Source organism: Neomonachus schauinslandi, chromosome 1, assembly GCF_002201575.2.
Source record: "Neomonachus schauinslandi chromosome 1, ASM220157v2, whole genome shotgun sequence".
Lineage (NCBI taxonomy): Eukaryota > Metazoa > Chordata > Mammalia > Carnivora > Phocidae > Neomonachus > Neomonachus schauinslandi.
The window spans coordinates 161260540-161272566 of NC_058403.1; the positions used below are offsets into that span (position 1 = coordinate 161260540).

The window sequence follows — 12027 nt, forward strand, 5'->3', positions numbered from 1 at the left end:
GTTTGAGAGAATAGCCTAGGGAATGAGTCAACTCAAAAGGGCCATCTTAAATTCCACTATGCTCTTCCTCTCAGCTTAGGAGGCAGTTTTTTGAAGTGCAGATCTTTGAAGCAGATGTCAGCTTTATCTGAATGTAGGCCCCAGGTTGGTCTCAAGCTAATCTGTAGTGCTCCTTAAGGGCTAGAGGGATTCTGGGACAGTGAGGGGCTTGTCCACTCTCATCCAAGGCCACATTGGTTTAGAGCTACCGTCGCTTTTCTCTTGGACAGATAGCACCTGAAGACTGATGAGAACATAGGGCTGCCCCTCCCCCCTTTCTTTAGGATAAAATAGTACTTTGGAGTCCTTGTATAGGGAATTATATTAAGGAATGGATTATTTGCTATTGGATAACCAGAAAAATGGCTGGAATAGGCTTCTGGTAAGCAAAGGGAGAAGTTTGAATTGTGCTATATATGTGTTGTTTTCTCCCTACTTTAGAATATTCTTCCTTCAGGAAGTGGGCCTGATGAACTAACTACACAAGACATGAGAAAGGAGTTTCATTTTTTTTGCAGCTTTTTACTTCGTTGTATCTGTTTTTTGTGTTGTCTAGGCACAGAAAGAATGGTGGCAGAGTAAATGTTAAGACAGTTAAGTCCACTATCAACTTATATTTGTAGACCTTGCAAACAACTCTACATATGTGAGCCTATTATTAATAGAAAAGTGCATTTCATTTGCAATTCTTTTGTATTTATGTATCTGCCTGACTGAAGTAGGCTACAGAAGATTAAATTTTGCTTTTACAGCAGTATTTATACCCAATTTTAGGATTTTAGAATTTTTATAGGATTTTAATATCACAAAGTCCAATGTATTACATATTTACTTTATCGTGAGATCATTATAGTTCATTCTTTTAATACTTTTTTTTTTAAGAGAAAGGGAGGGGTGGGGCAGAGGGAGAGCGAAAGGAGAGAATCCCAAGCAGACTCCCTGCTGAGCACAGAGACTGACTTGGCTGGATCCCACAATCCCGAGATCATGACCTGAGCTGAAATCAAGAGTCCAGATGCGTAACCGGCTGAGCCATCCAGGAGCCCCGTTGTGTAGTTCGTTATTTTAAAATAACCTTTACTCTAAGAGCACAAGCTTTAGAGTCCAGCTGAGCTGGATTCCAACATAGGCCTTTACACTCACTATGTGGCCTTGTTAGGGCCCCCATTCTCTCATTTTTAAGATGGGGATAATAATGCGTACTTGATAGGTTTGTTGTGTGAATTAAATAAGCTAGTGTTATATGGGATTAAGTTTTATGTTTATATAGTAAGAGATAAATGGTAGCCATTGTTGTTTATTGGCCTTGAACTCTTACCTTGTTTAAACATTTCCCTTTTATATTATGTTTTTAAAAATCCCCTTCAGTAAAAAAGCACGTTTAGATTGGAATACTGATGCCGCCTCGTTGATTGGAGAAGAACTTCAAGTAGATTTCCTGGATCACGTTCCCCTTACAACACACAACTTTGTAAGTTACAGAGTTCTTCTCTTTTTGTGGCATGTTGGGTGCTTTGACTGGCATAATAGGACTTTCTCAGAGGTACGAGGCATATATATTGTTGGATTGTTCAAAACTGCCATTATGCCATTGTTTACAGTAAGGCAGTTTAGGTTTAATTAGCCACAGATAATACATGAATTTTACAAATGTTGGAAGTACGATTCTTCATTCTGTTTTAAGACCTCTTGGAGACCAAGACGGAAATTACTTTGTCTTTTGTTGTCTTTCATTTATTCAACATAATTTAACACCTGTGTTCTTGTTCTAGGCACGGAAGACCTTCCTGAAGCTTGCCTTCTGTGACATCTGTCAGAAGTTCCTGCTAAATGGATTTCGTTGTCAGACTTGTGGCTACAAATTTCACGAGCACTGTAGCACCAAAGTACCTACTATGTGTGTGGACTGGAGTAATATCAGACAGCTCTTGTAAGGCATTGTTCTTATTTCAAAGAATATAAGTGGGTGGGAAGGTATAAACTCTTTTGAAGGTGCTTATTGTATATTTGACTGACAAGTCTGGGTTTTAGACTTATTAAATGAATTAGCATGATGTGGAAACCATCTACTTTAGAAACATGACAGTTCTGAAGCCAGCGAGTTTTAGTGTGGCATAGCTCTCTAAAACTAGCAGGTTATAGGACTGTTATCTGTCAAATAGAGATTGATGTGCTGTGATTCAGTAAAGCAAAGAACAAAAGGATGTGAAAACCAAAGACTTTCTCGGCTATCCTCTCTCAGCAGTATCATCTATTCGGTTGCTAGTAAACACTACTCTTTATTTTGTTAAATATGCTGAACAGACCTTTGTTATTGAGAAGGGGCAGAAAGCATGGTTGGTGTTATTTTCTTCACCTCTAACTGGAGAAAACATTAGTTTTAAAGTGAGGTAAAACTTCAAAAGATACTTGTGTTTAGTGAGGTTTAAGTTGAAACTACATGTTCCAAATTGCCTTTTAAGAACTGTTAATGGGGGTATGAAAAGTCAAAATTTTATCCCTTTTTGAGAGTCCTAGAAAAACAAAAGGAGTGTTGTCATTAAACCACGATGGGAATGCCTTTTTTGCTTTCCCGGCAGTCACGTTGCTTTTGCTTGTGTAGCCTGAGTGGCACAGGCTTGGAGTTCAGCAGACATGGGTGAGAACCTTGGCGTTACCATTAACTAATCACCGCTGAGCCTCAAGTGCACTCATCTGAAGAAAAGGGTAGTACCCTCCGTGCAGGGTTCCCGTGAGGATTTACTGAGGATTTGCTGGGCACAGGTGTTCATCTCATTGAAAGAAGATGCCAGTTAATGCTAATCACTTTTGTTTACGATTTTTGGTGCTGAATGACATTTTTCATATTCGGTCTTTTTATAAGTGTGTTTCCAAGACAGAATATTTCCAGAAAAGTTCTATGTGGTTTAGCTTATCATGTACCCTGCGATAGTGTTAAAACTGGATACTGGACCAGTATTCTTTTTTTAGAAATGCACACTAGAGCCTATATGTTCATTGGCAGGTCAGTATTGTTCACATTCTGTACTCATTCAAACCCAGTCATTTGGGTTGGTGGTCCCTTTTGCTCTGGGTAGCCTAAAATGGTCAAGCAAAATGTGACTAGAAGATGTTTAGTTTGAGTAGCTGTTAGCAAGAGTAGCAAGGCAAGGCAGTCTGACCCTGTAAAATTACTGCAATTCTTCCTCTGATTTCATGTAGATTGTTTCCAAATTCTACTATTGGTGATAGTGGGGTCCCAGCACTGCCTTCTTTGACAATGCGTCGGATGCGAGAGTCTGTTTCCCGGATGCCTGTTAGGTAATTTTTTTACTTACAGCTTTTCTTTGGAAAATTCTATTGGGGTGGGTGGGATTAAAAGCCTGAATACAAAAGACTGGAGTTCCTTTGCATTCCCTTCTCTCCCTGTGTAAACCCTTTACTACTGCGGGACTTAATATTGGTGTTAAAGCAAAATGTGGTCCTGTAGCTTTTACATTTTGGAAAGTGACTGTGACTGCAGTTTTCTTCTATTATCATAGCATGTCCCTTTATAGCTCATCACATTTTAAAGAGCTTCAGATTTTACCTCCCTCCATATGGTAGCAAGTTGTACCTCAAGGGAAGGGTCCCAAAACTATATACAATGATCCAATAAAAATAAAACTCCTAACTTTGGAATGCTAATTATGGCCTTGCATTGCTAAAACCATGGTATTTAATAGACTGTGATCTTTAAAAAGAGTCGAATTAGATTTTTTAAGTTTTGATAAAGATTTTATTTATTTGAGAGAGAGAGAGCACAAGTGGGATGAGAGTCAGAAGGAGAAGCAGATTCCCCGCTGAGCAGGGAGCCCCCGATGTGGGACTCGATGCCGGGACTCCAGGATCATGACCTGAGTCGAAGGCAGACACTTAAGGACTGAGTCACCCAGGCGCCCTCGAATTAGATTTTTAATATGAATATATCCTTTCTGATGTGCCTGTGAGTTTGGACATAACTTGTTTTTATTCTGATCTCCACCTTTAAAGTCAGAGCTTTGTTGAGTTCACTTGTGTTGTTCAGTGTTACATATGAATTTGGAACCTAAAATAAAATCTGCATCTTCGTCAAAATATCTGACTTGAATGTATATATAATTGAATAACATTTAATGACCTTTTAAAAACTACCATGGAAATTTTTAAAGGCAGCAGATCTCAGAACAAGGAATTTGTATTGAAATGATATCTAGATATACATTTGTGTATGACTTTTATTTTTCTTGATAATTTGAAAAGCAAGTCTGACCAAAATTTTACATGCTTCTGAAAATTTCATACTAGAAGACAAGCTTCTGAGGGCCTAAACATGCACTTACCCGAGAAGGCAATTTTTCAGGGCAGTAGAACAATTTCTCTTAGAAAAACTAGCCTTTTTTTCCTTGAATTCATGCATAGTGTTACTTGAATCTGAACAAAACTCAAAATAATCTGTAGAGCAAATAACGAAAATGTTATACTTACTGCATGTTCCCACTGTGGTTGATGGGGGAGTGGGGTTGGCTGGAAGAGGCCAGTGATTATTTCACAGTTGCGCATTGGCATCTTGAAAACTGATTTCACATTAACTGACTTTGAAAGCTGGTTAAGTGGGGAGAGGGTGCATAGTGGCTAAAATGCTGGCTTTTTTGCAGAGATGCTCAATAGTCTGTCTTAAATCTAAGACTCTTCCTTCAAGCTCTCTAAATCAGTCTGGGCAAGTGCCAACTCGCTTGGTTGGTGGTAGCATGGTTGGCAAATGCTAATCTATTCTCTCCTAGAGATGGTCTGAAAATTTTGTATATTCTGTCAAGGTGATTTATTAAATAGAAGACAACTTAAAATGTATTGTTGTTTTCATGTGAATTCCAAGCACATGTATTCTTTCCTTTTTAAAAATTGGCATGCAAAAGCACCTAGACAGAAGAAATTTTTTAAGTGGTGCCTGTTGAAAGAAGGGAACATTTTGTCCAAGGTTTTAGTACAAGTAGGATTTGTCCCTGAGTATCTTAATGAAGTAAATAGTTGAAAGACTTCACTAGTGGGGAGGGCTGAGTGTCATTCATGGAGTTTTCTTTTTCCTCCTTGTCTAGTTCCCAGCACAGATACTCCACACCCCACGCCTTCACATTCAACTCCTCCAGCCCTTCCTCTGAAGGTTCCCTCTCCCAGAGGCAGAGGTCGACGTCCACACCTAATGTCCACATGGTCAGCACCACCCTGCCTGTGGACAGCAGAATGATTGAGGTAATAGGGCCCCTTGTGGGTGGTGAGAAGTATCAGTTTGTTATTGGGGTGGGGTTGACTGTTGTGTCAGAGAGTTTTGGGTTTCTTTTTTTTAATTTATTTTTTATTTTATTTTTCTAAAGATTTTATTTATTTGACAGGCAAAGACAGTGAGAGAGGGGACACAAGCAGGGGAAGTGGGAGAGGGAGAAGCAGGCTTCCTGCCGAGCAGGGAGCCTGATATGGGGCTCGATCCCAGAACGCTGGGATCATGACCTGAGCTGAAGGGAGATGCTTAACGCCACCCAGGCGCCCCGAGTTTTGGGTTTCAAACCTGATAAAGAATGTTGCTGCATTTTCTCAGGACCCTGGATTTTGTGAATTTATTTTTTAACCATTATATCTGTACACTGGATGGATAATCCGACTGGAATATCATTCAAGTGGAGAACTGAAATTTCCTGAAGAAATGTTATTAACATTTGAACTCGTTCTTTCCATTTCGGTTTTGAATAGGACTTGAGTGAACTAGTGAATGAGCTATATAAAGAGTAGTTTGGTGTGGGAAAGAAAATAATAGTGATGCAGAACTACAAGCCCTCTGAGAGACTATTAAGTGATTTTATTTAGAAATAACAGGGTGGAGTCATTGGATTACTAAGCAGGTTATTTAGGGAGATGTAAAAGTACCCAAAGCTAGCGTTTTCAAACTGCTTTTTCTTTTCTTGGCTTTTTGGTGTGTTCTATTTGGTTTGCTTTCTAATTCATCTTTAATAACGACTGAATACACTTAAATACTTCCTTTGTTCTTTATTCTTCTTTATTTCTCATTGCTTTGGACTAGAATAACAGCCTGAATGCTTCTCCCAGGGCGTGGTCCAGACGATTTTGTTTGAGGGGAAGAGTAGGTATTCTTCTTCATGCCTTTGCTTTCTTGTAAATTAACAGGATTGCTAAGACTGTCGGACAGTAGCCTATCAAAAATGAAACAGTCACTAAGTTAAATTTTATATTTCTTGCCAGACTTGTTTTCCCGTTTTCTTTTTTGACAATAGAGTACATAGGAGTTTAAAAAAAAAATGTGGGATTGCTGACAGGTGAAATAAATTCTCAAGTGAGATTTTGAGCCAAGGACATTAAAATGTTTTTAAAAAAATTAATTCCAACCAAAGATTAATGCTAGATTTATTTAGTTGGTGCTCAGAGCATCACTGTTGTATTTATACCTCTTTTAGAAACAGGACATGTCTATTTGGTTGATATGCCCTGAAAATCTTTTGCTAAAAGCTTATCAGTGACAACTATGTTCTCCCTGCATCATGAATTGTTCCTTGAAAAATCTCAGGGACACCTGCCACTTCAGGTACAATTGTACCTCAGACCTCAAATCACTTTCCAAATGCCTATCTTACCAGTCAGAGGTGGCAGGGACTCAACAAAAATGTTGGCTTCTGCATGTGGGCCTGAACTGGCCATTTGAGGGGGCACTTTGAATAGCACAAGATTATTGTGAGGTGGTCATGTGTATGCAAGTTACGAATTTTGTTACTTCTATCATGATTAGCCCTGATAATAAAATGATATACTAGTGATTTCTGTTATATGATTTATTTCTGTGTAAACACCCTAATTATGAGTGGGGACATTAAAAGTGAAAATTCTTGAATTTTTATTAAAAAGTAACTAGCACTATTGTATTAATTCTTTCTAAGCCTAATTTAGAGGCAGAGCAAATTTTGATTTTTTTTTTAATCACATGATTCAGCTTTTTAAAGTATACATTCTTTGTTTAAACCATTTGTTGTTCTCTTTAATATTTAGATTACAAGATGATTGAAAAGTTCTTTCTAGGGCGCCTGGATGGCTCAGTTGGTTAAGGGGCTGCCTTTGGCTCGGGTCATGATCCCAGGGTCCTGGGATCGAGTCCCCGCATCAGGCTCCCTGCTTGGCGGGGAGCCTCCTTCTCCCTCTCCCTCTGCCTGCCTCTCTGCCTACTTGTGCTCTCTTTCTCTTTGTCAAATAAATAAATAAATAAAATCTTAAAAAAAATTCTTTCTAGGATAAATCCAACGGTAGAAATTAGCTCAGAATAAAATACGAGGTATATAATGGATACAGGGCAGAAAATTACTGTGACATTGAGAAAAAAATCCTAGTGCATAGTAATATAATTCTGGTCAGTAAAAATACATTGTGCCATGCTTTGACTAAAAACAGAGTGGATTAGTTGGATAATAAAGCTATAGCTGCTGAATATTCTGTTGAAATTCAGGTTATTTTTGGCCAGTGTTTTGTCTACCTGGCAGTCATCCTGTCTACTTAAAAACAGAGATGCCTGGGCTTCCCACCTTCCCTCCCAGAAATGCTTAATCAGTCCTAGTTGAGGGGAGGAGGAATCGGTATTCTTAAACACCTCTCCAGGTGATTCTAAAGACTGGCCAGGTTTGGGAACCCCAGGTCCAGGCTTTATTGCTTGGGTGGGGCTGCCAGGGGCAGCTTGGTTTATGATTCCTTTTATCTTGTAAAAATGTTATGGAGTGGAAACATTCCATTAATAGTTCTGTGAAAAAAGTATCTTTATTGTGGTTACACAAAGAAAACAGAGTTGGGGTTCCTAGAAAAATACCTTTTTGAGGATATGGAGGCCAAATGGTTTTATATAATAATTATTTCTATATTCCAAGTGAGGATTTATAAAATGGGAATTTAGGTCTTATGGAAGGCCTTGTGATTTAAACTGTTCTACCCAAACAGTTTCTAATAAGTTCTAAAGGTAGTCTTTGACTTCTCACCTAAGTAGAATGTAACTAATTTCAGAGCTTACCCATAAGGTTTCCAGGAGCATTTTGTGGTGAATGAGCTCAGGGCTGAGATCCATGCGTGATGGTTTTGGGTTCTATTTCTGCCACCTACTGGCTGTGTGATCCTGGTCAAGTCTCTTTATCTGTTTATATATGTTTTCTTATATGTAAAATGTAGGTTTTGGACTGGGGGATTTATGGTCCTTCCAGCGTTTCATGATTTTAGGCTGGGGTACAGTAATGTAGTCATGGTGCTTTACCCTTATCCAATCCAACTTCTGGTCAATGTGCCCTGAATTCCTAGAAGAGTAAGAGTGAGCTTGCCACCTAATCCCCAAGTTCTGTTTTTGTTTCGTTTTGTTTGAGCCTCAGTGGAGCAAGATCCTCAATCATTGGAAAGACCTCAGCTGATAGTAACTTTGCTAGTGTTCCTGCAGGAGTGTCACTTTGCTATATGCATTGCTTTCTCCTGAGAAAAGGAATGTAGTTTCCATTCCAAGTGAATGTGGTATATGAAAAAGCTAACATCAATTCTCCAAATAATTGGTGATAATCTTGGAGATAATTGGCTACTGACATTTGGTAAATTTAATCAAAGGAATGTTAGAATATATAATTAGACCTTTTGTATTTTAGAGGTTTTATAATCTACTTTGTTTCTGTAAATTCTCCTCCTCCCCTTTCCTTCCCCCAGAGAACATCTTTTCTGGTGCAGAAATTGACCAGCTTTCCTTTTCTATTTCAGGATGCAATTCGAAGCCACAGTGAATCAGGTACTTGTCCAAAGTTACTTAGCAAATAATAATGGGCTTTTTCTCTTTATGCTATGTATCTTCTGTTGGCTTATCCATGTGTGCATTCTGTTTGTCTTGTCTATTAAGCCTCACCTTCAGCCTTGTCCAGCAGCCCTAACAACCTGAGCCCAACAGGCTGGTCACAGCCCAAAACCCCTGTGCCAGCACAGAGAGAGCGGGCACCAGGATCTGGGACCCAGGAGAAAAACAAAATTGTGAGTATGGCTTACAGTACCTCCTGTGTGTGAGGATTTACTAAGAAAAACCTAGTCAGGATTGAGAGTACTTTTAATTGGGGTAGGGTGGGGGCTCTAATAAAAAAAACACTTAATGAAGGGTATCATAAACATCAGTGCCATTTTTGGCATGCTCGTGTTGAAGAATTTGGTGGCTTGTTGTAAGGCAGGGCAGAACTAAAATGCTATTTTTTTCAAAATATCAAAATTGGAAGTACAGGTAGTGTCCACCTTTAAAAGATAGGAGAATGGGTGGATTTGGGTTGCTCTTTTCTCTGACACCCTCATTAAACAGAGCTTTACCATTGCATGGAGTGTGTTAATGATCTCTGCTGGTTTCAGAGGCCTCGTGGACAGAGAGATTCAAGCTATTACTGGGAGATAGAAGCCAGCGAAGTGATGCTGTCCACTCGGATTGGGTCAGGCTCCTTTGGCACGGTGTATAAGGGCAAGTGGCACGGTATGTTTGGGGCACGCCTTCTACCGCAAGGCCCACAGAGGGCCAAGGAGGGGGTCCTGTCGATTCACTGTGTTGTGCTGCTCGCGGTCGTGCTCTCCAGGGACAACTGATTACATCTGAAGCTTGAACTTCACATCTCAGTGACATTTCACAGCATTGGTCTTAGATTCAGTGATGCTGTAATTGGTATGGTATGGTTTCCAGGTGAACCTAGAAATTGGTGAACAAGAGTTGAGCCCTCTAGTCAAGTGTCAGGAACTGATTAAATATAGGCTGCACGGGGGATGTGCTTTCAAGTTCCTTAGATGAGTAAGAGTCCACTGCTATGAGGGGGGCATGGATTCTAAAACAGAAAGCTGGAAAAAACCTTAGAGATTGGCATGTAGAAAACTGAGGTCCCAAGAGGGGAACTAACATGCCCATGGTCAAACAGCTGGGCTTAGGAAAGCCTGGAGCCTCATGAAGCAGGTTGTCTTGCGCTGCCCTGGCTCGGTTATGGGGAACCCCCATCAAGCAGGGAACGCACAGATTTCATTCTTGAATCTATGTGGAGTGTTAGTGTTCTTATTGTAATGGAAACACTTTGTCACTTGGAAGAAAGGTACAATTTTAAAATCTGTGGACACAGCTTATGTATTTTGGCAACATACTTAACATTTTTCCCTCAGATTTTTAATGCCTCTGGCTTTAGGATGTTAGCAAATATAGGGAACATTTGTTTGAAAATGCTCCATGTTCCCCAAAAGGTGTCCTTCTGAATTCACATTTTAATGAAGAAAAAAATACCCTAAAGTGCCTAGCTATATTTCTAGTTTGGATGGTTTCATGTTTATCTTTATACATACAGGGGCAGAGATTGAGACAAGTTAAGAACATCAAATGAACAGAGCATTAAAATCAAGATGTTGAAAACTGAGAAACATCTCCAGTCTTCTGAGTACCTTATGTTAATAAATATATGGGTTTGCCACTTGTAGCTAGCTAATCGTCTGATAAATGTCTTGTTCTTTAAGGAAACTGGCACAGGACTGAATATGTGATTCCTTTTCCTTTGAAAATTGTATCTAGTGTACTACCGGCCTGCCTCCCCAGGTCACAGAGAGTTTATGCTCTTGCAGGGTATTTCCCAAATAGATGTCATAAATGTCTTGGCGATTCCCTTAGAAAGGAAAACAATTAAATTTTTTTTTTTTTTTTTTTTACTATTGAAGTATAGTTGACATACGGTGTTCATTTAGTTTCAAGTGTACAACATAATGATTTGACAGTCCTGTTCATCATGCTCACCACACTGAGTATAGCTGCCATCTCTGTCACCATACAGTGTTATGATATTATTGACTGTATTCCCAGTACTGTACTTTTAGTCCCTGTGACTTACTTCTTTTATAACTGGAGGTTTGTACCTCTTAATCCCCATCACCTGTTTGGCCCATCCCCCTACTCCTCTCCTCTCTGGCACCACCAGTTCTCTGTCTTCGTGAGTCTGTTTCTGCCTTTTTTGTTGATTGTTCCCTTGTTTTATTTTTTAGATTCCACATGTAAGTGAAACCATATGGTATTTTTCTTTCACGGATTTATTTCACTTAGCATAATACCCTCTAAGTCCATCCATGTTGTTGCAAATGGCAAGATCTCTTTTTTTTTTTTTATGACTGAGTAATATTCCATTGTGTATATATATCACATCTTTATTCATTTATGGATGGACACTTAAGTTGCTTCCATATCTTGGTTATTGTAAATAATGCTGCCGTGAATGTGGGGGCGCAGATCTCTTTTCAAGTTAGCGTTTTCGTTTTCTTTGGGTAAACACCTAGCAGTATAGTTACTGGATCTTATGATAGTTCTATTTTTAATCTATTGAGGAACTTCTATACTGTTTTCCACAGTGTCTGTACCAATTTACATTCCTATAAACAGTGCACACACAGGGTTTCCTTTTATTCCACATCCTCTCCAGATCTTGTTATTTCTTGTCTTTGATACTAGCCATTCTGACAGGTGTGAGGTGATATCCCATTGTAGTTTTGAGTTTTTATCTACATTTCCCTGATAATTAGTGATATTGATCACCTTTTCATGTACCTGTTAGCCTTTTGTATTTCTTTGGAGAAATGTCTCTTTAGAACCTCTGTCCATTTTTAAATCAGATTGTCTTTGGTGTTGTGTGAGTTCTTCGTATATTTTGGACATTAATCCCTTATTATATAAATCATTTGCCAATACCTTCTCCCATTCAGTAGGTTTTCTTTTTGTTTTTGTTGATGGTTTACTTGGCTGTGCAAACGCTTTTATTTTGGTATAGTCCCATGGAAAAAGAATGTAATCTTGTGGGATGAAGTGCTTGTATCTGAGACAAGGCTGTTAGTAATTATAGGAGGTAGAGCGGTACATATTGCTTTTAATGCTTCCATTAGGAGCACTTAATCATTTTTATAAAAGATTTATTTATTTTAGAGAGAGAGCAG

At 39.0% G+C, this 12027-nt stretch overlaps 1 protein-coding gene across 2 annotated transcripts in view; it reads left to right on the forward strand.

The window, feature by feature from the left end:
* The window catches only part of RAF1 (Raf-1 proto-oncogene, serine/threonine kinase), a 78551-nt gene that overhangs the window by 53454 nt on the left and 13070 nt on the right, over positions 1–12027 (forward strand). The window contains exons 4-11 of one of the 2 annotated variants that reach the window (XM_044921040.1): positions 1408–1510; positions 1812–1969; positions 3241–3339; positions 5133–5286; positions 6110–6169; positions 8812–8839; positions 8948–9075; positions 9439–9556. In XM_044921040.1, the coding sequence (XP_044776975.1) occupies positions 1408–1510; positions 1812–1969; positions 3241–3339; positions 5133–5286; positions 6110–6169; positions 8812–8839; positions 8948–9075; positions 9439–9556 (848 nt within the window). The remainder of the gene's footprint in view (positions 1–1407; positions 1511–1811; positions 1970–3240; positions 3340–5132; positions 5287–6109; positions 6170–8811; positions 8840–8947; positions 9076–9438; positions 9557–12027) is intronic. The other variant, XM_021695111.2, reaches the window with a different exon arrangement.